We start from the raw sequence: 24,063 nt of genomic DNA, 5'->3' as shown, positions 1-24,063 counted from the left end.
ACGACAGGCATCTCTGCCACATTGGTACTTCCGGTGATTGCCGTCGCGTGGGGAGCAACAGAGTCTATTGTCGCCGGAACCGCCCATCGCATTGGCGTCCGGCGCTGTCAGTGATCATGGAGGATAGTCTGGATCAGGATCATGGCAACAAAGTTTACAGGCAATCCGACAAGTCGTCCAGAAAAAACAAATCAGTGGCGGATGTTGCCTGTATATCCAAATATGATGACAAGTGAGTGTTCATATTTAGCCAATCAAGAAATTAATCGGTTGTTCTGAGTTTTGAACAGTCATTGATGTTTTCGTGTTTTGTTTCTCAGGGAAAGTCCGATGAAGCCTAAAATATACATTTCGCCGTTCTCCGCCACACCGTACATGTTTTAAGCTTAACTAGACTCTCATAGTTGATCTCCTGCATATGTTCATAGCGTGAATCTCTTAATTGTATATTTCACATCGTTGTTTAATTAGGTTGAACAGCTGTAAATTATCAGGATATAAATTACTCTGCTATATATTTGAAGCTTCGAGCTTTGAAATCGGGAAGCTAATAACATCTGGATATGCTCACTTTCCCCTCTCTATTACGATTAAAATAAACATTATGTTTTATGCAATTCATTGCCCGTTCATTAAGCATTATGTCTTATGCAATTCATTGAAAATTTATGTACATTCATAGATAAGGGGCAATTGCTGGTTGATGAATAGTTTTCCTCTTTACTCGTTCATTACAAATGAAGCCATCAGAGTGCCAATTTTACCTTGGGATCTGTTTGACTTGTGTTTCAAACGAAAATCAAAGGCAATTTATGTGCAACAAAAGTTTACACATGATCTGTCACCCAAAAAAAAAAAAAAGGTCCACACACGACCTCAGACTATTAGATACTCCTCCGTTCCTTATTATAAGAGACATTTGATGCTTATGGCATGTTCCTATATAAAGAGACACTTACAAGTTGTCTCTACTTTTTGTGTTGATTTACTATTTTTCCATATTTATTATCTCCAACTCACACTCTCTCTCCCTCCCACTTCTCTTTCTTTTAATAATTTAATGTTCTCTCTTATGCTCTCTCTCCTTATTAATGAGGCATTTTGAAAAAAAATTATACTTTTTACACATTAATTGTTCTTAACTAATTTTAACTGTTTTTTTGATCAACGTACTTCGGTTATTTGTCTCTTATAATAAGGAACGGAGGGAGTAGAAACGAATCTCACAATTCTAAAACCTCATAGGATTTATTGTGCATTTGTGCATGCATCCAGCCAACTTTGTCAATAAAAACTTTTAAGTTGTTCTGTCTCTTACTTTGCATTTAAGATCTCATATATCTAAAATCAAAGTAAACAAAGCTAATAAAACTTATATATATAATTTTTAAATTAAAAATAATAAATAATGTAAATATAAAGTAAAGAATCAAAATGAATATAAAAGAAAAAGGAAATCTAATAAAAAAATATTCAAAGTGCGTCAATCAATTCCAAATTTGATTTCAAACTTTCTTATGACTTAATCCCATAACAATTTTTGCACTGAATGCACAAATGTCTGTAGCTTTCTTTAACTAGATCTCATGCGTGTTGTTACTTATTATAACGAAATTCCTATTTTTCACGGTAAATGTAACTATAAACGTAAATTTTCGTTGAATTTGTAACTGGACCTTCGCTAATCGCTAGTTATAGCGTGTCTCTATATATATATATATATATATATATATATATATATAAAGATTCAAGTTATAAGACATAACGACAACAACACCGATCGAATATTGTTATTAAGCTGAAGTATATGAAGGAGGCCTCCATACGTGGTTGGTAAATAGAGTAGTATATCCAACGGTAATGGCCTCAAATGGATGTAGAGTACAATAATTTGACGGATTGTGAAGGGCACTTCGTTTTCATATAACCAAGGAAGTGCCCGTTCTAGGCATTGTGATGATCATCTTGGAGTTTGTGATGGATAGCTTAGGTTTCCTGTGGTTTATTGGTGGGCCAACTTACAAGGTAGTTAATACTTGCGCATAGCTTGGTGCAAAGAGGGCCTAAGCCCAAAATAGACAACTAAACAAAAGGGCCCCCGGCCGGGAATAGATCACAGAACATCATTGTCGAACACACTTTTCAAATGAGGAGGACAAAAGCTTAATGTAGCAGTACCCCATAAGCCTTCTTTATAGCAAGAACGTTCGCTAGTTTGTTTTCCTCTCTTGGAACATAGCGCAACTCTAGATCCCAATGATACTTCATTAAGTTCTGAATCTGAATAATCAACAGATTTGGCACCTCCAAATGCTCTATTTTGTGAAACCTATCAATTAGGACAGTTTGGTGAATTCTTGAATAAAATGTTTTGGATTACTGCATAATACTACTTTCGGTTTTTAATATAAGAACTTATTTGATTTTTATTTTAGTTTTAAATATAAGACTCCAATCTACCCTGTCTTTTATATTTATTTATTTTTTCTAAAGATAGTTCTTGTAATAATAATAATTTTAACCAATACATTTTATTAGCAAAAATATTTTATGAAATATAACATCTATTTATTACAAATAACTAACTTAACTAATTTTTTTAATCAGCTCTAATTAGTCAATTAGTTCTTATATTAAGGACAGGAGATAGTATAAGCAGCTGGCCCAGAAATCTTGGCCCCATCTTAGAAAAAGATCTTTTGGCAGCCCGCTGTTAGATGGCGTAACATATGAGACTCCACTGGATAGAGAAATGGTTCAATGGTTGAAAGTGGAAACACGGGGCGAACGAAGTAAAGTTTCTCTGTTTCAGGGACCTTCAGGCCGGCCTGCCTCTTTCAACGCCGAGAGTCTCTAGGTCTTCGTTCCTTTTACTTTCGTTCTCGTTCTCATGCAATGTTTTCATTGACCTTTGGTTGTAGGGCACTCAGTGTCAATTCTTTTACTCTAATTTAGCATAAATTGAAAGGAAGAAAGAAAAACCCCGTAGGGTGGGGGGTTTATATTTGAGGTACAACCGTGTCATCCCGTCTGAAACACTTGGAGCGTTTAATAATCCCTGAGTCGAGCAAGCAAATATGATGGCTGGAAAGTGGGAAATCTGATCCAATGTGCAGCAAGGTCTCGTCGTAACTTTAACATATTCCTTGTGATCAGCTTTCCTTTTTTGTTATGCTCCATGTGGTACAAGCGACATCTTTACTGACAAGTATTGTTGCTATTATATATAAGCAAACGAAGAAAGAGCATCCAAAGTTTTTTAATGAATGGTCATTCGAGAAAATCAAGTTTCATAGCATGGCTTCTGTACACAAGAAGCTGGCAGGGTAGGCTCTGAATTGAGTGAACTGTGAAGATTCTGAATTCTCTATGTTAAGATTTTATTTTTGTTTTTAAAATCAAAGGGGAACATCAGGCTTTAATACAGAGGAGTTGCCTCACTTTAAAGACATCGATGCCGTCGCCTGTGACTGGTGCAATTTTCGAGCATCTCTCCACATGAACGTTGTTGATCCTAGTAAGGGACATGCCATGAGCTTCAACCCTTTTCATATCTTTCTGAATTTAGCTTGCAGTACACACACAACTCCCGACTAATTATTATGCTTGCCTTCCTTGTTCATGTCTTGCTTCACGTGCCCCATTTTCTGCGATGGATTGCATGTAAAGCAGAAATAATTAATTGAATTGTAATTCATATTCTGCTTTCCTGAGGGTATATATTCCTCAGCATTTATTTATTATTACATCCCTAGCATAGAAAACTTAAGACTTCGCTATGCTTCATCAAGTGCAAAACATTCTCATAATTAATAAATAGAAAGAAACAGTACAATTTAATTTTATAGAGGAAGTTGTTGATATAGCATGCTTAAAGAACTAACGATTTACCAGTCCGCCTTGAAAGTCAAGGAATGAATAAATGACTTAATAACATGTTCATACACCATGGTCACGCTATTCTGTGAGCTGGTTTATACCCTCCTTTACTCGCTCCCTATCATAAAATTCCAACACCGCATACAAAAAAAGAGAACACACACACACAAAAGCAAACAAAAGTTCAGACTAATGACGAAAGAAACTTTTTTCCTTTTTTCCATTTAATCCATCTCCTACAGCTTTCATTCTATACTCTTTATATATAGCCCCTCCACCATCTGTTTTCTCACTCTCGCGCATCCTCAACCCACAAACACGTTTCGTTTTCTTTATTCTCACAAATGGCAAGTCCGGGGGGAATGTTTCTGTGTTTCTTGATCGTGGTCTTGGATATCGCGGCTGGAATTCTTGGCATCGAGGCCGAGATTGCACAGGATAAGGTATGCATACGTGGATAAATGGTGGCTAAGGCTAAAGGCTTGCTGTTCTATTGGCTTAATTAGCTTCAGATCAAACAGTTGAATGTTTATTTGGTTTTTTTAACAAACAGGTTAAGCACGTGAGGTTGTGGATATTTGAGTGTAGGAACCCAAGTCACCAAGCTTTCATGTTGGGTTTAGGCGCTGCACTACTTTTCGGGTTAGCTCATGTGATAGTCAATTTGATTAATGGCTGTAGCTGTGTCTGTTCTCAAGAAGAGCTTCAGAAGGCTCCCCCAAATAGGCAACTCTCTGTAGCCTCCCTCATCTTAACCTGGTATTGTCTCTCAAACTTGGATATATCCTTCATAGCAGAATAATAATAGAAGATAAAATATGTTATCTTCAATAAGAATTGAAGGGAGGACTATATGTTGGCTAGTTGGTCCATGGAGTCGCACATCAAACTACTATAGAAAAGTTATTGATTAAAAATACTATTTCTTAAAAAAGAACTATTGCTACTTTGCAATAATTTATTCAATTTTGTCTTGAAAACAAAGAGCTTGTGGTTGATAAAAGCAGTGCGGTGGGGGATGACTAAGATGTGATTTGGTTTTATGAATGGTTCAGGGTGGTGTTGGCCGTTGGATTATCGATGCTGGTGATAGGGACGATGTCAAACAACAAGCGAGACGGCTCGTGTGGGCTGTCGCATCATCATTTTCTGTCCATTGGTGGCATTTTGTGTTTTGTTCATGCCTTCCTCTCTGTTGTTTATTACATTTCTGCCACTGCCTCGCTGTAGGCTGTAGGCTCCTCCTTCATCATAATTTGTCATTCTCCATTGTCATTCTCCATCATGTAATCCCCAACCAAAAAAGGAAGTTCCTTTTTATTCTGAAGATGACCAAGCTGTAGCTGTTTTCACAGTGCCATATTATTGAGTTTTTATTTTTCCTTCCATGTTAAGTTTTGAAGCCCTATAGTGGCCACAACCACAGGCACCTTTTATTAGATACTTTTCCCCCTTTATGTTCATTAGTATTTGATTTCTTAAACATTAAGTTGGCTTGTCAATTTCGCTTTATCTTGACATGATTTTGTTGTAGTATCTCTCTTACATAGTCACTTACTAATGGTTTAAAAGAATCTAAGGGATATATTTTGTCCATCACAAATATACTTTCCCAATCCAATTAGCAAAGGCCGCCATGAACATAATCATCATTTATGACTCCTACTCTTGCTTTCAATTCACGAGGCAAACTTATGCAGATGATTCTCGACACATAAACCTGGATTGTATAATTGTTATTCCCGTTTACGTGCACAGGGAATATAAATATTCCACCAAAAGAGTGACAAATGCCCAATGAGGCAACGATGGAATCATACCCTGCCCATAGGATTAATTCAGAAATTTCATCCTCTCAAGCCAGTGCCAAAAGGCAATGCTTGCCCTCTACCAAATCCATGGGTAGGAAGTGGAATTGCTGGCAATATTGTTTTACTCGTTTGCATATAACATCGAATTCCCTGTAACCCCCCCCCCCCGGGGGGTCATTCGAAGACAAAAGAGCAAGTTTCACACACCTTGAACAAGCACAGCATTATGCAGAGAACTAAAACATAAGCTGTTTGTTACGTTTAGAAAGGGATAAAGGAGGAATCTGTCAATTGAATTGTCCATTATTCACTCAATATCTTTTCTATGATTCTCTCGAACACTCCCTCTAAACAATCCCCATCTTAATCTTCACTTCTCAGTCGTTTGCTCGGGTGTCTAACTTGATGTTCGAATTTTAGCGAGCGAAACGGTGCTCTTCTTTATCTCTCAAGTGAAATCTGAAATGGGGACATAAAGCTTACACAGCTAATATCAAATGGAAATTCCTTGAACTTCTTGTTTTTCATTAACTTCATCTGACGTATATTTTAGAAGTTTAACATCAATATCAATCAATATCAATATTAGTATAACATAAAATCCGAAATACTGTAATATTCGTGAGTCAAACAAGTCATAACCAGTGTGCCTTGCCTCAAGCTTCGTATAACGGAGGGAGAGATGTATCCAGTTTACTTGAAAGTTGGAAAAAGCTCATGACCGTCTAGCCGACGAAAACATCCACAGCCTTCACCATTTAAGATATGAAATTCATTTCAGCCATTTTAAAGATGTTCATGCCATTTCCAAAAATTTAAACGTGACATTCGTTTGATCAACGTACATCAAAAGCAGATTGGAAGGGGAAAAAAATGGGATTGATTGAACTCGCCATATTGTCCCGTAGAAGTCCTATGACGGCAAAAATGTATTTCACATAAACAAACGATGTACCTTATCATGGCTAGAACACTAAGACATGGATGATTTCATCGCTTCTAACATCAGTTTAGCAGAGTCGCGAACCAACTCGACCTTCTTCAAGTACAATTTGAATTCATCTTCCTGCAACTTCCTCCACTTGCTTTCCAATTCCCTGGTCCTCGCCCTCCCTATCAATGGCAGAGCTTCCTTCATAACACTTGCAGCACCCTCTGGTATCGACATCCCATCTGCCAGTAACGCGTCAAAGAATGACGAATTAGGGCTTGCTAGTTCAGCATTAATTTCACCATTCGGTAATGCTGAAGCAGAAGTCTTGGGTTCGCTCTGAGTTGGCTTTCTCTTCTTCTTAGCACTATCATCCACCCCATTTGTCACGGAAGCTCCCCAAATTTTCTTCGATAGATCGAAAAGCCTGGAGTCATGTGGCTTGCCAAGAACAGGGGCTTCACCATTTTTACCCTTTTCTGCAGTGCTCTGGTATTTCTGTTTCAACCTCTTGATTTTGTTCTTTAATTGGTCCTTCGACACATCGGCGTGAAGATTTTCCTTAACGAATCCATAAAAAGCCTCCATATCAGCCCACGGGTCAGCCCCTTTCTCGGATTGGTACTCGATCATGCCCTCCAAAATCGCAACCTCGTCGTCTCCACTCCAAAGGCGTTGAGCACCTGATCCCCTTTTCAAATCTTCATCTTGACCATTAGATACTTTATTCTTCTTTGACTCTTTCTTTTCAACATCATCGCTTTCCCGGGAGCGCTTCACGCCGCCGGTGACAGTCTTAGTTGGCGACATGGTCAACTTCCGGTTAGCGGAATTTTTCTGGGACTGTACGGAATCTTTCATTGGTTTGGACGCAATAGGCTTGATGGTGAAGGCGGAGGCAGATGGCGAGGGCCGCGAATCGTCGGACTCCGTTTCCGACCCAGCTTCGTCGCCGGAATCTGACGCAGATTGGTCTTGTGTACCTTTTAGAGATTTGGTGACAGGGGTATTATTAGACTTGGGCTTCTTATTCTGATGGCTGTTTTCGTCTTCGTCTTCGTCTTCCAGTCCTTCGGAATCACCATTTTCTTCGTCTTCTTCGGCAACGTCGTCCTCTGTTTCTTCCTCATCTTCCGAGGAAGAAGCAGGTGGCGGGTCCTCTAGAAGCCGCTTTGGAGCCATAACGACGGAACTAACAGACGAATAAGAAGCTCTTCAGCAGTAATGGAAGCGAGAGGGAATGAGAAGCTGCAAACGTCGTAGGGTTTTGAAGTTAAGCTGAATCCTAAGTTTTCATTTTCAACTTCCCCCCTCGTCCGGTTTTCAGCTATTGTAAATTAAACCCTAGCCCAAAGATGATCTTCAGCCCAAGTCCGCTTTGCCTTCTTTGTTGGGCCGTAAAGAGCAAATTAAATTTAAACTTATGGTCAGTGATCACAAAAAACTCGGGATATTTTCAAGGGGTCCTTAAGATTTAAATATTTTCATCTCATTGTTTTCTAATTCGTTAATAATTTTAGGATATGAACTTTAATCACAAGTAAATATGATACAATATTTCAATTTCAATTGATATATTTTTTTTTTTTTTTTTTTGCAAAAAAGATCGAGACAAAATTGATACTTACCTCAAAGTTGAAGAATATGTTAAAAACTGAAAATAAATCTGGTAACTGGAATATTTTTGAAAAATTTAAAATTCTAGTAGTAGGAAATAAATAGAATTGGTAGAGGTATAAATTAATAATAGAATAAAGAAGGCACAAAATAAAGATTATGATCTAAAGCTTGACAATAGTTCAGCTTCAGCGTGGGAGTAGTAAAAGGGAAAGATGTTTTGGGGGTGACAGCTGAAGTTGCACTTTCTTTTGCCCTTATTAACGCTATTATATTGATAAAAAAAAATCACCATTCTGGTATTAATTAAAATTATTATTGAATTTGAGCTTATGAGTTGAGAGATTAGCAAGCGAGATATCCTTTGGCTTCATCATCTTAGAGAAGGTAAATTTGGAAGTTCAATGAAACGCTAAGCAACTCCAAATACACGGGCACTCTTAACTCTTTATTCAATAGTTTGACAACACAGTACACGACGTTGAAATACCGAAAGCTTCTTATTCATAATTCACTCAACAGATATCTCCAACTCCAAGTGCCACATTGTGGCATTATTTCTGGGATTGCACACATGGGAATATAGGGGTAAAAGTGGTAATCTATTCCATCTGGCCTTGAAAAGATCTTTTACACCTGGTTGGCAAGTCAAGCATCAACTTTCATGTCTGTTTCTGATTCCCATGGGAATGGCGGAATTGGTTTGGTTGCTTCAAGAAGAACTTCGATAGGAATCTTTGGTTTTGATGGCTTCAACGGAGTTAAGTAGTGACCATACTTTTGAGGGTCTTCTATGTAATCCTGCAATGTTGAGGAAGAGTTAGAAGAAGCCAGAGGCTTTTAAATACTGTAGTAAATGCAGTGTCAAAACCATTGTCATAATAGTGTATGTATGACAAACTGCTCACCAGATCAGCATGCATTTTTCCAACAAATTTCTTGAATATTTCGAAATTTGATTCTCCCAGAAGATCATCTGATAGACGCAGGTATGTTACCCCATACATTTTCAGTTTTGGAGGGCCACTTTTGTTGACACCATTTGGTCTAGCATTCAGGAGGATTTGGTTGTAACCTGTTGCATCATACCTTGAAAGTGCATTTTCTCCAGCAACTTCAACGTCTTCTCTCCAACCTCCACTCAAAACCTGCACAAAGATTTGCCTTTTTGGTAGTTCAGCATTGCCATACAACCATTTGAATGTGACATAATGTCCAAAAAGTAGATTGGGTATTAAACTGAAGAAAACTTCTGATGCATTACCTGTTGAACAAGTTCCTTAGGTCCACTTTTGGCATTAGAGCTTTGTTCTGAATCCCTCATCTCAAGACAAGTGAAATTCAAAATAGCATCATGACGAGACAGCATTCGTGCTATTGGTCGATACCCGTCTCTATCATCTAGGTTGTAGTATCCAGTAGTAAGCTCAGCAGCATGACTTGGAGCTTTGTACCACCAGTGTATTCCTGAGACCTGTTTTGTCATGGTTGAGAGTTAATTGATCTGCGTATACAAATGGAAGCCAGTGTTGTGAAAGTCTGATGCATCATGAATATACTTTTATTGCTAATTTAAGTTTACAGCCAAGAAAAGCTTTGTTGGCTTCATCAAGGATCTGATCAGCATGTTCCAGCAATCTGTTTGAGTACCAAGTCAGGAAGAACTTCCCTCTCTCAGTGAGGTATGTGCCGTCTGGTTTAAAGAAGTCAGTGGATTCTGGGACATCATTGTACTTCCCTGCATCATCTGGCAGTTCCCATTCAGAATGTCCAGCGGATGTTGCTGCCTTCTTGAAATGTGCTTTCAGGTATTTGTCATAGCACTGCATGCATAGTTTTCAAAAGAATGATGTTACAAGTACGACAACCTATTAGCCTAGTCCTAGTGAAAATTTCTAGACTAACGAGCTTACCTGAAATTCTCCAATACCAGGATAAACCCATCCCTGGCTTTGTGGATAAGAGGGATATCTGAGCTCTCCTGCTGGACCAAGCCCGACTTCAATGTCTATGATGAGTCCAGCTTCCAGAAAATCGGACATGTTTTCTCTGAAACTCTTCATGTAGTCACTGTATATCTATAAAGCAACTCAACAAGTGATGCGGCTGATTCAGTAAGCTTCATCAGGAGTGAGGAATGCGAAGCTAAACCTCCCACATTCTTGTTCAATGTTTAACCAAACTTCATAGCCCTCTTACACTACAAGCATACTTTGCGTAAAGCTTAAAATAGGTCGATTACAAATTTTTCTACAGATAAATGATATAATAATGCAGATTGAAGTATATGAACAGTGAGAGTTTAACAATCAGATCTGATTATGTAGTTCTTCTCTTTCAGCAACAATATTCAGAGTTACCACGGAGAAGAAAGAAGAGTTCATTACCTGAATGGCGGTTCGTCCATGGAAGAGAGGCTCGTTGTCAACGCCATTAGTGAGATATTCTTTGTTTCTAGTGCCAGAGCGATTGGTATAGAAGATATCAGGGTTTGATTCTCCGATGTCGAGAACCCACTGAGGAATAGGGATGTTGACGACATCTCCTACGTTACCTCCGCATTGGTGAAAGGACATGATGGCTTGCAGTTTCAAGCCACATTCGTGGACCACTTGAAACAAGCTCCTATATGCGCTCCAGTCATATTGCTTAGGTCCCTTCAGCTCTATGATCCCCCACCACACATCAACCATAACCCCATCAACCCCAGCTTCATGTAGCTTCTGTAGCTGTCTCTTCAGCCCTTCTGGGTCTTGGAGCACATTCTCAACAGTAACAACTCCGAGCTAAAGTAGGGCATAAATTAAAGTTAGGGCGAAAAGAAGAAAAAGAAGAAGAACAGGCTTGGTTAATTCTTATACATTCCACAGAATAGACAGTTTACAAGTGTGACAACTTACTGGGAGCATGACGTAAATTGGAACATAGTTTGTGGCTGGAATGGAAGACTTTGTTGCTGCCATTTTCTTGTTTCCTGAGTGAATTGAAAGCGGAGATGCTTGCTTGCTTGCTTGAAGAAGCAACCAGAGGGAGCCTTTTATAGAAAACCAAGAGCATTGCAAAGACATGTACAATATAAAAAGGAAATTTGGGAATTTCTTATTTTTATATTCATTAATTTCTGGTTTTTCCTATGGTGGTTGTGATATATAATTCGGTTGAATTGAATTTCTACATTTATATTCACATGCATTTAGAGAAAAAATGAGATGGAAAAAAAATGAGAAATATGAGAAGGGTAAAAACTACAGGGGAAAAGATGAGCCGCATTAGTAAAAGTTAGATTGGTTGTGCCCGTCCCTTGGACGGATGAAAAGGTTACATCTTTGGCGATCATCTTGATATGACTACAGGGAAAAGCTGATATGACTACATCTAATCCACCATTGCCAACAAAAAAGCCACCATATTAGAGCAGCGTCCATCTGTGCTGAATGCAGCATGGCTTTATTATGAAGGTGGTGCCCACTGTCCTAGATATCTTTGAATATATCATATCAACTTTAATATCTCATTATGAGTTACTTATGACCCACACGCGAACAAATGAGCTTGCCTTTTATTTCAGCACATCAGAATTGCCTATTTTATCCTGTTCATTGTGGGGACGATGATGGGAGGTAGCAGATTACTGAATTTAGTGATCGACTCATCAATCCAATCACCTGAATGATTTGCATGACGGAAAAGCATTTTCCTATTTTGTTCATATTGCCCCCCCAGGGGGCTTTTTCCCCTCGTTTTTTTTGTTTTTGTTTTTGGGTTTAGATTGAATATTGAGGAGATCTTGGCTGTAATAACAATAAATAGACCAATGCTTGTATCAATAACTGCACGTGGCCAAAAAAAGATCAATAACTACACAGGTTTGTTTGATAATGAAATCTGCTTTTGTCGGGTGGGGGAATTTGTCGTTGCCTGTTTTCTCTATGAATTCCTCCTGATTTATTTATACAGATGCTGTAAAATGTGAGATCTCATCATCTTCTCGTAATGCTTAGACAACATGTCGTTATTCAGAAGCCTTTAAGATCTGTAGCTGAGGTTCTATCATTTCATTGTGTATACTGATCAGTTTCACAATATTCTTTTGCGCATATCTAAAACTAATCTAGCTTTTACTATTTGGCATTGTGCAGATAGATTATTTTGGGCTGAATACCCGTATGCCTTAATGGAATTCACATTTTGATATTCCTGAATATTGAAAACAGAAAATCTAATGCAAATTTGAGTTTGCTGCGCTTGTTACATTCGTATTTATAGAAAATCATGCAAAAGAGAGCACATTTAGAGCTCTTATTTATATACCGAAACTTTTATTTACTTTCCTCCAAAGTTTTTTATTTATCATTGTCACACCAGAGCTAATGTACTTTGCAATCCTTTCTTTGCAGTTTAATTTATTATCCTCCACTACATCATTTATACTAACGTTATGATGCGATTGAACCGATCAAATTTCAATGTTGGTGATCAATAATATCATCACGATTATGCAACAGGCCAATTATTCTTTGCCTTTATCTTTAATTTTCTTTCTAAATTCTCACAACTCTTATAACCCAAAATTAAGTACTTTAGAACTAATTGATAATTTTCTAACAAGCCAAATTATTTATTTACGTCCTCCAACTTATTTACTTTAATAAAAAGAATTTTCTAAAATTTCTAAATATGAAATTAGTATATTCTAAATTCTAAAAATCTCATTTGAAATTTAAACCTCAAAACTGGACCATCAAAAATTTAATAGTATCTCAAATATTTATATATATAAATAATCTAATCAAAATTTTAATGACATATATATATTTTTTTCATAAATAAGAAACTTTAACTACAATAATTATTTTAAAACCTTCAGTCACCCAATAAATAAAACTAAACAGATTAAAATTTTAAAAATATGTCAAACAACCCAAATAAATTATTTAACTTAATTTTAATCGGTATAAATATGATATATTTCATAAATAACATTTTTTTAATTAAAAATTAATTTTTAAATACTAAAATCAACAAATAGACAAATCTAAACCAGTAAAAATGATATACTATAATAGATCTATAATGCTGTGGTTAACACTCATCAAAACTAAATACTTGCTCTGAACTCTATATCAAAAATTTTTTCTAAGCAACAAAATTATTATCATTAGATAGATCTGATTGAGTAGGACAACTTTTATGAATGAAGTTTTGTAATTAGAATAGTTTTACTTACTAAAACTATCTGAAATGATGAAGAAAGAAAGGGGAGAGATGAGCGACGCTGCGAGCGGAATGAACGCGGAGAGAGAGAAAGAGAGGAAGAGAAAGAAGACAGGGAAGGTAAAAAGAAAACACTTGGGATAAACTGAAGTTAAAGACCCTAGTAAAACAGAAAAAATAACAATTTAAACCCCTTTTTTTAAAAATATTTAAATCCTTAGAGTAGAATTTAAGATGTTACAAAGAACATATTGAGAAGATAAATGATTTGTCATCTCCTTGCATGCAAGTCTACTTTGTTTTTGGTAGCCTATTTCTCGTGTTGTTATGTATTCCCCTATATGTATATATTTATCCATGTTACTTCTTTTTTTGTGATTGGATCAGTTGCACAAGTTACTTTAGTTGGTTGCATTTGAATTCTAACAAATATTTTCTTCAACTGCAAATCATAGAAAGTAGGGATAGATTCAACTACAAATAATGGAGACGGTGATGGGAGGCAGGGGAGTGGCTGCATAGCAAATCACTGAAGTAAATGATTAAGCTTATCAATCCAACCAAATAATTGCTGGACTGAAACATCGCTTTCTGATTTTGTTCACATTTCTTCCCCTCCCACTCTTTCCATTCATTTATTTTTTTCAGCTTAGATTGAATATTGACAAGATCTCTGCTACTAGATCAACAAATATAGCGCCCACGCTCATATCTGTTTTCTCATTCCATGCAAATGGTTTCACTGGTTTGGTTGCTTCAAGAAGGACGTTCGTTGGAATTCTTGGCTTTGACCTCTCCATTGGGACAGTGAAATGATTGTATTGTTCAGCGTCTGGAATGTAGTCCTGCATTTTATGATCACCTTAGTTCAGAAACCACGAAAATCATCATCTTCTCCAATTAAATAGGTTCTGTAAAAACCTATTTACCATATCAGCATGCATTTTTCGCACAAAGATTTTGAATACGTAAAAATTTGATCTTTGCAGTAACTCATCTGACAAACGCAAGTATGTCACCCCATACAGTCTTTGTCTTGGAGGGCCCCGTCTGTTAACTCCACTGGGCCTAGCATTTAGAAGAATTTGATCGTAACCTATCCTGTCATACCTTGAAAGTGCATTTTCTCCAGCAACTTCCAGCCCCTCTATCCAGCCTCCACTTAGGACCTGTATGTACACCCAATTTAGCCTGGCATTGAAACGACCTTCAGCAATAGAATGTTCGACATGACTGCAAAATAAGTAGGCAGAAAATTTATATTTATTTTTTCCAAGCTACGAGTAAATTATATAAAAGTATTTATTGTTTATTGGGATAAGAAATATTACTGTTTAGTGTCATATTATAAATGCTTACATTCTGATTTCACCTGCATATTTTCCTTGCTTTATCATACTTTGTGGCAGGTTGCTGCAATTTCTTTACTGACAACATTGTAATTATGTACTAAAGTGAATGGGAAAGTTCATAAGATGATAGATTTCATTAGGGGTTAAGAAACCCTTCAGCAATACAAGGGTGGAGCCTGCGGATATCGGTAAGGGTAGGTAACGTACAAAGCTTTCTTTCATTCACAAAGAATCAATTCCATGGAGGTTTTCAGTCACAGACCGACTTGAACTTGCTGAATGCTGAGTAGGCATGAGATTTAGAATAGAGATTGGAATAAATCACCTGCTGAACAAGTTCCTGGGGACCACTTTTTGCTTCAGAAATTTGTTCGGAGTTCCTCATCTCAAGACATGTAAAATTCAATATAGCATTGTGTCGAGAAAGCATCCTTGCTATAGGACGGTATCCATCTCTATCATTTAAATTGTAATATCCAGTAGTGAGTTCCGCAGCATGATTTTCTGTGTTGTACCACCAGTGGATTCCAGCCACCTGTTTCCATAATATGCTATCAGATGAATGAAGCAGAGAAAAGAAATGGTAATGAGATACAAGTTACAGAATTTACTTTTGCAGCCAACTTCACTTTGCAGCCTATGAACGCTTTATTTGCTTCATCTAAGATCTCATCACCATGGTTCAGCAACTTGCCGGAATACCATGTCAAGAAAAACTTCCCTTTCTCGTGAGGTAAGTCCCATTTGATTTGAAAAATTCCGTAGATTCTGGTTTGTCATTATATTCCCCTGCATTATCTGGTAGCTCCCATTCGGGATGACCAGATTTTGAAGCAGCCTCTTTGAAATCAGCTCTGAGATATTTGTCATAGCACTGCAGTATCAAGATGCATATATTTCCTTCAGTGCCATGATACACTTTGATGGCCTCATCCACAAGTTGTTATTGCAGTAAAACTCATACTCACCTGAAATTCTCCAATACCAGGAAACTTCCATCCCTGACTATCTGCATAAGAGGGGTATCTGAGTTCTCCCGCAGGACCAAGTCCTACTTCAATGTCAATCAGGAGCTCAGATTCTAAAAAATCCGCCATATTCTCTCTGAAGCTCTTCATATAGTCACTATATATCTGCATTAAACGACTAATTTTAGATTTTGCAAGTTAACAATCCAAAACTGAACCCTCGATCATCAATTTTTCCCGCCCTCATTCGTAAGACTCTTGAGAAATTATGTCAGACGAAGCAAAGGCAGACCCAACGTATAAGATATTAAGACTATTGGTAAGACTCCGATTTCGAAAAGACTAACCTCAATGGCTGTTCTTCCATGAAATAAAGGCTTGTTATCTACACCAAGACTAAGATATTCCTTATTCCTGTTTCCTGTGCGACTTGTATAAAAGATGTCAGGGTCTGATTCTCCAATTTCAAGTACCCATTTAGGGAGAGGGATGAAGACAGAATCCCCTACATTCCCTCCACATTGGTGAAATGACATTATGGCTTGTAGCTTCAATCTACATCTTTTAACCAGTTGAAACAAGCTCCTATAAGCAGACCAATCATACTGCTTAGGTCCTTTGGATTCTACGACACCCCACCACACATCAACCATAACCCCATCAACCCCTGCAGCACGTAGCTCTTTGAGCTGTTTCTCGAGCCCATCTCTGTCTTCTAAGGCATTATCAGTGGTAACAACCCCCAGCTGGAAGGAGAAATCAGGGTCCAAATAGAATCCAAGAAACAGATTAATGCCAGCTAATTGAATGTAGTTGCACTGAACTTGATATCCAAAGACAGAGACCAAGTTCATGACTTACTGGGAGCATCACGAATACCGGCACATAGTTTGCAAGCATCGGATTGCTGAGAGTGGAAGTACTTGGAGCCTGCATATTTTCAGCAGAATTACAGAATGATTAAGAGAGGATGAAAATAGGCCTTCAACATCGTGCTTGCGTCATTTTGACGTGAGAAAAAGTTTGGTTTTCCTCTATGGCTCCTGCTCTTCGGAAGCAAAATGATAGTAGCAGGGGAGACTAAGCAAAAGGAAAAATATGCTCCCTCTTGATCTCTTACGCCCCCAGAATATATTAGTGCTAATAATTGGGGGTAAGAACAAGCTAATCGGTAGAAAACGATAAATAAAACACAATGAAATAAAATAAAGATAAAACGGTTGCTTTATTTGGGGAAAAGAAGAAGAAAAGACTCTGCACGGTAAAATATTTTCAATAGAATTATAAAGGCGAACCACTAATAATTTACCACATGTCTGCTTAGTCATTCTACATATTATGACATTATGGAATCGTTATTGTATCCCTATTATGATTTTTATATTGACGAGAAAAGAAAGGAGGTGGACCGTGGATGCATAAAAAAGTATCTCGTGCAAGGGTGATGATTGATGACCCAAGTCTCAGCCAGTCATCCTCGGCCACAGCTTGATGATTTGATGAGTGCCCTATGAGACGTAGAACTGTTGGGTTCTGCTTACCTCTGATTCTGCGATTGCTGCTTTGGCAGCCATCGTTTCAAATCTTGAAACTCGTCGGAAACTCAATGTGAGGCCATGTCTAGAACTCCTGGGACTCGTAATTCTTGTTGCCTCCACGGGTTTCATTGCTCTGAGACCCTTTAACTTGGGGCGAAAATTCCTTGCTTGAACTCCAATTCTGCTGCCCAGTCCACCTTCCACCGGAAGCGGGAATCTTTCCATGGTGACTTGGGCTACGCTCGAACGCTTCTACCACCAATGTTGTCGTCGCAGATCATAGAAGGCGATTTTCTTCTTTTGGGTCGAGATTGTTCTTCATCGCTACTTCTAGTATGAAAATGTCAAGTGAATGCTATAGTATTGTGGCTCTCTGAGTGTGACGGCGGAGGAGAGTTGAAATATCAATCAAGAAGACGACATGGGAAGTACGTCTAAGAATCAACACGCACAAGTGGTGGGTGTTGCTTCTTCGCTCCAGCTTCTTGGACCGTTCTTGAAATCTTTTCCTTTTTTTCTGCACATGCTTCTCAAATAAATCATCGCTGTGTTGGTTTCTTGCGCATTTGTGTGGCTATGGAATTATGTGGCTTTCCAATGGGGCGAAACCATTTGTAAGGCCTCTGAATATGCAATTATATGCGATAGAAGTAACGAACTAGAGCCGTAGAGCCGTTTTGAGACTTTTGGCAGGGTCAAAAGAAATTACTATCTAGAGTGTGGCATTATATATATATATATATATATATAATATATTATATTAATTTTTAAAAAGTAACTCACAAACTAATGCGTATGGTGTGTAGGTTCTAATGGTATATAGGTTTTGTGGTACAAACCTTAGGAGAGCCTTGCAACCATATTACCTGATCTCATTCAATTGAGATTGGCACTAAAGGGTTGGGCCTGCATTCGGCCCAGTGCTCATCAAGTGATGAGAAATCTGGACCGTCCAGATCTAATCTGGACGGTCCAGATTTAATACTTTTAAATAATTATTTTAAATAAAAAAATTATTTTTTAAAAATATGATAGTTAAGAGATTATCTTTTTTTTTTTATTCTATACCTATTAAAATAATTATTTTTAAAAATAAAGAATAAAAATAAAATAAAATCTGGACCGTCCAGATCCTGATGAGCACTGGGTGCTCATCAGCTTAATGAGCACCCAATGCAAATCCTAAGGGTTGGGCTTAATATTTGAACAAGTCATACGACAACCACCCTTTCTCGCCGTTGTCAAGGATCATAGGACACAACTTTGCAGTCTTATCTTTTGGGAGATTTGTGAATTTACTTCCCAGTATCGTGGTTGTGTTAGGAGCTTTGTTTACAGTTTTTAGAATTGAGTTTGATGTTTTTCTTTGGCTGACTACTTTTGTAGATGGTGTTTGTAATAACTTTGTTGTTTGAATGAATGAATACTTCTTCTGGTCAAAAAAAAAATTGGGATTGGTAAATTGATTGGTGTTTTGTTCCTAAGAAAAAGGGGAAAACTTGGGACCTATTAAAATTTTTTATTGATCAGGAAAACTTAAATCAAAGTACCTGTATCCATGTATACAAATTTTTCAGAGTGTCGGATTTTTTTTGGGTATAAAAAGGGGATTTCTTATCAATAAAAATTTTAATAGGGGATTTTTCTTAATTGAAAAAAAATCAGTGCTACATGATGTTTAGACTTGGACAGGAAGTTATGCATGGGCCAAAATATTGTTAATGCCCCAGTATAGGGTCAAGCGGCGTTTGGGCCCATTGACAAACAGCCCAAAATCAAATTTAATTGAAATTGTCTGAAATTTTAACATTTGATATACACCAGAGGTATTCAAATTTAGTACTACCATCAATCCTAATTCTAAAATCTCATTTGTAAACTATAATAAGATTTTATAATTAGTACTAGAGATAGTATCTGCTATTGACTTAAAGAAGATTGCCTCCAATATAAAAATATCTATGCTTATAAACATACAAAAGTGAAATTATTCTCTTTTTTCACAGTTAATTGAAATTGTAAAATTTTTTTAAACAAAAATTAAGTAAAAACATTTAAATTTAAATTTATTTTAAGTATTATTGTCTAAATAAATATAGATTTTTGAATTAAATTAGCTATTAAACCATGTGATATAAATATTAGCTGGGGAAAGCTGGTGTGGGAGAAAAATATTATTGAAATATACTTATTGTTTTGCATAATATTCACAATTTTAAAACATCAATTTATTTTATTTCATTTTAACATGTCAATTACTTGTAGATCACAATCAATTAAATCTTGTTTTTGTCTTTTACTTGTAAAATATATTTTTTTTTGAGTGAAAAAGAATTTATTACTCCAATATTTACAAAGGGATCAGATTACAAACAAAGCTAAGAAAAGAGTAGCTAGCTTTTATCTTGCTAGTAGATATATGCAGAAATTCTTCAATCATGATTTAAAAACACAAATATGCAGAAATTCTCCAATCATGATGCAGACAATGTCAGAGGACAACTTTCGGATGCTGCGGCGGATCATTGCCCGGAAAAACCAAGTCTACTCCTTTTTTTTTTTATGCGAGCAAACCATTATATGATTTTAAAAAAAAGGTTTAATAATAGAATTAGGCCTTGGCCTCTTGCAGATTAAAAAATGAAATTGAATTAAGGATTAAGGATTTAAACTTAAAATTTTGAAATAAAAAAAAAAAAGGATAAGATTCTACCCAAAGCAATGGACAAGATGATAGGAATTGACGCTGATGATGAAGTGGGAGAGAAACTCAAATTAACTTGGTGATTAGGCGTGATTCATCCTGGTTCGTCTTAGATTCCACGGATTCATCATTCTTCACCCTCGATGAATAATGACAGTGCCTTCCTACTTTCTAGCTTGCTTTATCACCATATTGTCGTTTGAACGTTGACATGGGAACAACAAAGAAATGGTTGGTTGAACGTAGCCTGCCGTTGTTGGCAAAACAAAAATTGGGATTTTTAAAATAATTTATTAATAATTTTTTAATCATAATTTATGAAATACTACCTCCGGTTCTAATTATAAGAGCCAGTTGACTAATTTGAAGAGTTTAAGGAAGTAAGTTGAGTTAGTTATTTATCCTAAATAGGTGTTGTTTTTCCTAAAATATCCTTGTTAATCAAGCGTATTAACTAGAACTATCATTGTTAGGAAGGCTACTTTGGAAAACAATATATAAATATAAGAGACAAAATAGATTAGAGTCTTATATTTAATATCAAAATAAAAATTAAATAGGATCTTATATATTAAAATATGAGAAGTTTATATAAAATATGTTCAATAGGCAACAGTTAGACTGGGTGGGCTACGTTTGAGCCACCTCTATACAGCCCAACTCGTTGGTGATTAGTGATTAGCTGATTATACGAAGAGAGCCGGTGAGGGCAGCACAGAACAACCGAGGACTACGACAACCACCTTACTGGGAAAACCCACCACGCTCTGGTACTATCTTGAATTGGCCTTCACGTGCTCCAAATAATTCCAGCCAATCCCTTATTAGCCAGCCTAAACCACCACTCCTTCTCTCTTGACATTTAACTCTGCATGCTAGGCTGCTAGTACCTGATTTCTCCCTCCCTCCCTCCCTCTTCACTTCTCCCTAAAACGCCATGAGAAAAAGACGAAAAAGAACAAGCAAGACCCACCACCACAGCCATATTCTCTCCTGATCCTTAACTGGATATACACAATAACAGTATCGGCTATTCAGACTAGTACTACACCATCTCTCTCCTTCAGAAACCGCCTTCCTACCCCCCACCCTGCTTTTTCGGACAATACAGTTATGTGTTACGTGGGCAAAGCAACAAAGATCTTCATTTTCATTGTCACCGTCCTCGTCGTTCTCGGTCTCGTCCTGGGTTTTGGCCTCCTCCGCCGCTCACACAGTAAAAATGTCAAATGCTCCGGCGATTCCTGCTTCTCTCCTCCTACCACTACCTACCCTGCCCCTAATTTTCCTACTCCCAACTTTGGCTCCGGCTCCGGCTCCGGCTCCACCCCGCCCACCCCTCCCAGTCCGATTCCACCTTATTCGAACCCTAGTCCGCCTCCGCCTTCGGTACCGATAACGAATCCAAGCCCACCTACGCCGCCGGCACCGGTAACGAATCCAAGTCCGCCTCCGCCTGACTCTAACCTCAATCCACCTCCGGCGCCTGTATTGCAGTCGCCGACTCCGCCGCCACCTTCTTCCCCGAGTGGGGCAGCCCCACCTTTGAGCCCACCCAGCTCGACGCAACCAGCCCTAGGTCCTGGGCAGGCTTAGCTGCATTTTGCGGAATTGAGTAAGGGGTCTAGAATTTTCTTGCTGGGAAATTGGTTTTGTTCGATTCAAGAGCTTTGCATAGGAAAATGTGGGTTAATTAATTGGCATTTATTTGTTCTATGCGGTTTTTACTACCAGAGCAAACATTCATATGCTTGGATTATTGATTCACAGTCTGCTTAATGAGCGATCGATGTTCATTTTCTTTATTGTTTTTCTCTGATTAATGACAATATGAATAGCGAGAGTGATGAATCTTTCACAGCTGGCCCCAACTTCCGCTAATTGCTCAGTTTACTGCATCTCTTTTATAAATTTGACAGTTAAGTGGAGTGAATTAAATTCACGAAGTTTTTCCTTTTACAATGTATGGGTGGGCAAAGGAATCCGATCGATTGGATCGGCACTGTGCAGTTTTGTTTTAAATCCGCCATTCTCTCCTTTTCATAAGTTATAGCTGTTCATTGGTCTTTAGATTCCATCAGAGGCTGCAATTTTTTTTTAGGAGCTGTAGCTTCCTTCTCCTCCTTCTCCTTCTTCTTTTAAAAAATAAAAATAAGGTTTAATAATAATAATAATAATAATTTAAATACGAGGATTAAATGTAACAATTACCGAACTTATGAATAAAAAGAGATCGAGGGGTCAGAAACAAGACGAGGAGCTGCATAAACATTTACTCTAAAATGAAATAGGGTAAATTAACTTCTTTTTTTTTTGGCCAACGAGTAAATTAACTTGTACTACTACGGAGGGATGGCATCTTCTGCGAAGGGTAGGACATGCCATTAATTATTAATTAATGATTAATATTCATAATAAGGATAATATTAATAATAGTAGTAAAGTATTGGTGTCTTTGTCGTTATTATTAATAATTATTAGACTCACATCGCAGTGAAATGATTCGGATCCCATCTCTGCACCAATGGCAGTTATGCAGGAAGAATTTCTCCTCGTCATCAATCTAACTTAACCATAGTATATTCTGGTAAAGCATGTGTTCAGACAAATTAATCAAATATTGATCAATAACTATGTTAATATTTTTTCAAACACAAAAACTATACAATAAAATTATAAAAATCCTGTTTTAGACCTTCCTTCTTTTAATGTCTTTACCTGGCAGATTACAAAAACCTCCCTTCCCTAGGCCGACAACGGACAGGCCCAGCCCATATCAGGGCCCTACCAGTTAAAGCAGGGCATCTTCCTTTGCTGATTCATTCGCTACTCTTTTTTGGGTCAATCTGGCATTCTCTTATTTTGATTGTGAAAGATGACAATGACAATTGACAAACAAAACTAAGTTACACCGACACTTTATCCATCATAAATCAAACAAATGAACAAAGTTTATTCGATAACATATACGAGAATGGATGCAGCTGGTGATGAAGGTCGAGGCCCGCTAGCATCTCAACAATATAATGCTGATAACTTAGCTCATCTTCAACCCCGGCCACCCGACATGAAGTTCTACGCTTTGAAAAATGGGTAATTCTCATAGCGGACATTGCAGCTTCCGCGTACAACTCTTGCACTAATTTTACCAGCACAACAATCAGAAAGTTTAGCGATTGCACCGTCCAGGCACTTCTTGCAGTCGTCTTTAGAAAGATCCCTGGTGCACTGAGTCAACCCGTACACCGTCATATTCTTCCAATGATCCCCAAGCTTCAACTCTCCCGCTGCATACATCTTAGGGTTCGCATGAGCTTCCTCGGCAAGTCGGCTCAACGACTCCTTCGTCTTGTTGTTGAAAGCGTCAGGATCACTCACGTTTTGCAAGCTCCACGAGGAGATCGCGTGCGCGTCATCAATGCGGCCAAAGAAATCTTGGTCCCAATACTTGAAAAAGCAATGGTCGTAGAAGATTATGGCACCTTTCCTGTAGGAGCACCGTTTGAGGAGTTCGGTGGTTGCTTCAGAGACACAAGTTTTGCAGTCCGAGGAAGAGACATCGCCACGGCAAAGAGAGAGGCCGTAGGCTTTTTGGTTAGGGTATTGGCCAAAGGAGGCTTGACCGAAACCAGTGATAGGGGTTTCTTTGGTGAGAAATGTGATGAGCGTTTTCAAGTTTGAATCGAAAGGCGTGTTGGAGGTGAAGTTCTGGGGGTTTGAACAGAAAGTGGAAAGAGGATTGGCTCCGAAAGATGTTTGGAAAAGAAGACCCCAGGTTAGGAAGAGGACAGTGGAGGCCGTGAGCTTTGAAGAAGACATATTGGAAGGAGCTGATGATGAGTCTGATGGATGACAATTATGCTGATATTGAGCTTATTTATAGAGGAAAAAGATCTCTTATGTGTTCTCTGGGGAATATAAAGAAAGGGGTTAAATTGCAGGCTGACATATTCTATAAAACCTTGCATGCCAAGTCTACCTAGCTGCTAATGCTATCTACCAAGTTCTTCATGACAGTGTCAAAACTCGAAAGCGAGCTGCGTGTTTAA

The 24,063-nt window shown here is 37.7% G+C and overlaps 5 protein-coding genes and 1 pseudogene across 5 annotated transcripts; 2 read left to right on the top strand and 4 right to left on the bottom strand.

The window, feature by feature from the left end:
* Nucleotides 1–4,162: 4,162 nt before the first annotated feature.
* On the top strand, nt 4,163–5,381 carry LOC114762954 (uncharacterized). Its single transcript, XM_028952550.1, has 3 exons — nt 4,163–4,322; nt 4,433–4,638; nt 4,935–5,381. Exons 1-3 carry the CDS (start codon nt 4,224–4,226, stop codon nt 5,107–5,109), a joined length of 480 nt encoding a protein of 159 aa, XP_028808383.1. The 5' UTR covers nt 4,163–4,223; the 3' UTR covers nt 5,110–5,381.
* Nucleotides 5,382–6,237: 856 nt separating this feature from the next.
* Nucleotides 6,238–7,897, bottom strand: LOC114762953 (STOREKEEPER protein-like). Its single transcript, XM_028952549.1, has 2 exons — nt 6,646–7,897; nt 6,238–6,439 (listed from the first exon to the last, which is right to left on the bottom strand). Exon 1 carries the CDS (start codon nt 7,801–7,803, stop codon nt 6,664–6,666), a length of 1,140 nt encoding a protein of 379 aa, XP_028808382.1. The 5' UTR covers nt 7,804–7,897; the 3' UTR covers nt 6,238–6,439; nt 6,646–6,663.
* A 912-nt stretch (nt 7,898–8,809) lies between these two features.
* Nucleotides 8,810–11,225, bottom strand: LOC114762951 (beta-amylase-like). The gene is made up of 7 exons (XM_028952547.1): nt 11,139–11,225; nt 10,626–11,024; nt 10,152–10,316; nt 9,798–10,061; nt 9,503–9,712; nt 9,147–9,386; nt 8,810–9,039 (listed from the first exon to the last, which is right to left on the bottom strand). The coding sequence occupies exons 1-7, from the start codon at nt 11,199–11,201 to the stop codon at nt 8,887–8,889; spliced, it is 1,494 nt and encodes a 497-aa protein (XP_028808380.1). The 5' UTR covers nt 11,202–11,225; the 3' UTR covers nt 8,810–8,886.
* A 2,738-nt stretch (nt 11,226–13,963) lies between these two features.
* Nucleotides 13,964–17,870, bottom strand: LOC114762949 (beta-amylase-like; annotated as a pseudogene).
* Nucleotides 17,871–21,127: 3,257 nt separating this feature from the next.
* Nucleotides 21,128–21,610, top strand: LOC114762977 (vegetative cell wall protein gp1-like). Its single transcript, XM_028952575.1, has one exon. It carries the CDS (start codon nt 21,128–21,130, stop codon nt 21,608–21,610), a length of 483 nt encoding a protein of 160 aa, XP_028808408.1.
* Nucleotides 21,611–23,006: 1,396 nt separating this feature from the next.
* Nucleotides 23,007–23,833, bottom strand: LOC114762955 (cysteine-rich repeat secretory protein 38-like). Its single transcript, XM_028952551.1, has one exon. It carries the CDS (start codon nt 23,831–23,833, stop codon nt 23,090–23,092), a length of 744 nt encoding a protein of 247 aa, XP_028808384.1. The 3' UTR covers nt 23,007–23,089.
* Nucleotides 23,834–24,063: the final 230 nt, after the last annotated feature.

This window comes from Neltuma alba, unplaced genomic scaffold (assembly GCF_004799145.2).
Source record: "Neltuma alba isolate B1F8T4 unplaced genomic scaffold, ASM479914v2 tig00011249_pilon, whole genome shotgun sequence".
Classification (NCBI taxonomy): Eukaryota; Viridiplantae; Streptophyta; class Magnoliopsida; order Fabales; family Fabaceae; genus Neltuma; species Neltuma alba.
Note: the sequence above shows the minus strand (reverse complement) of the source record. Positions and strands in the feature narration are given on the sequence as shown.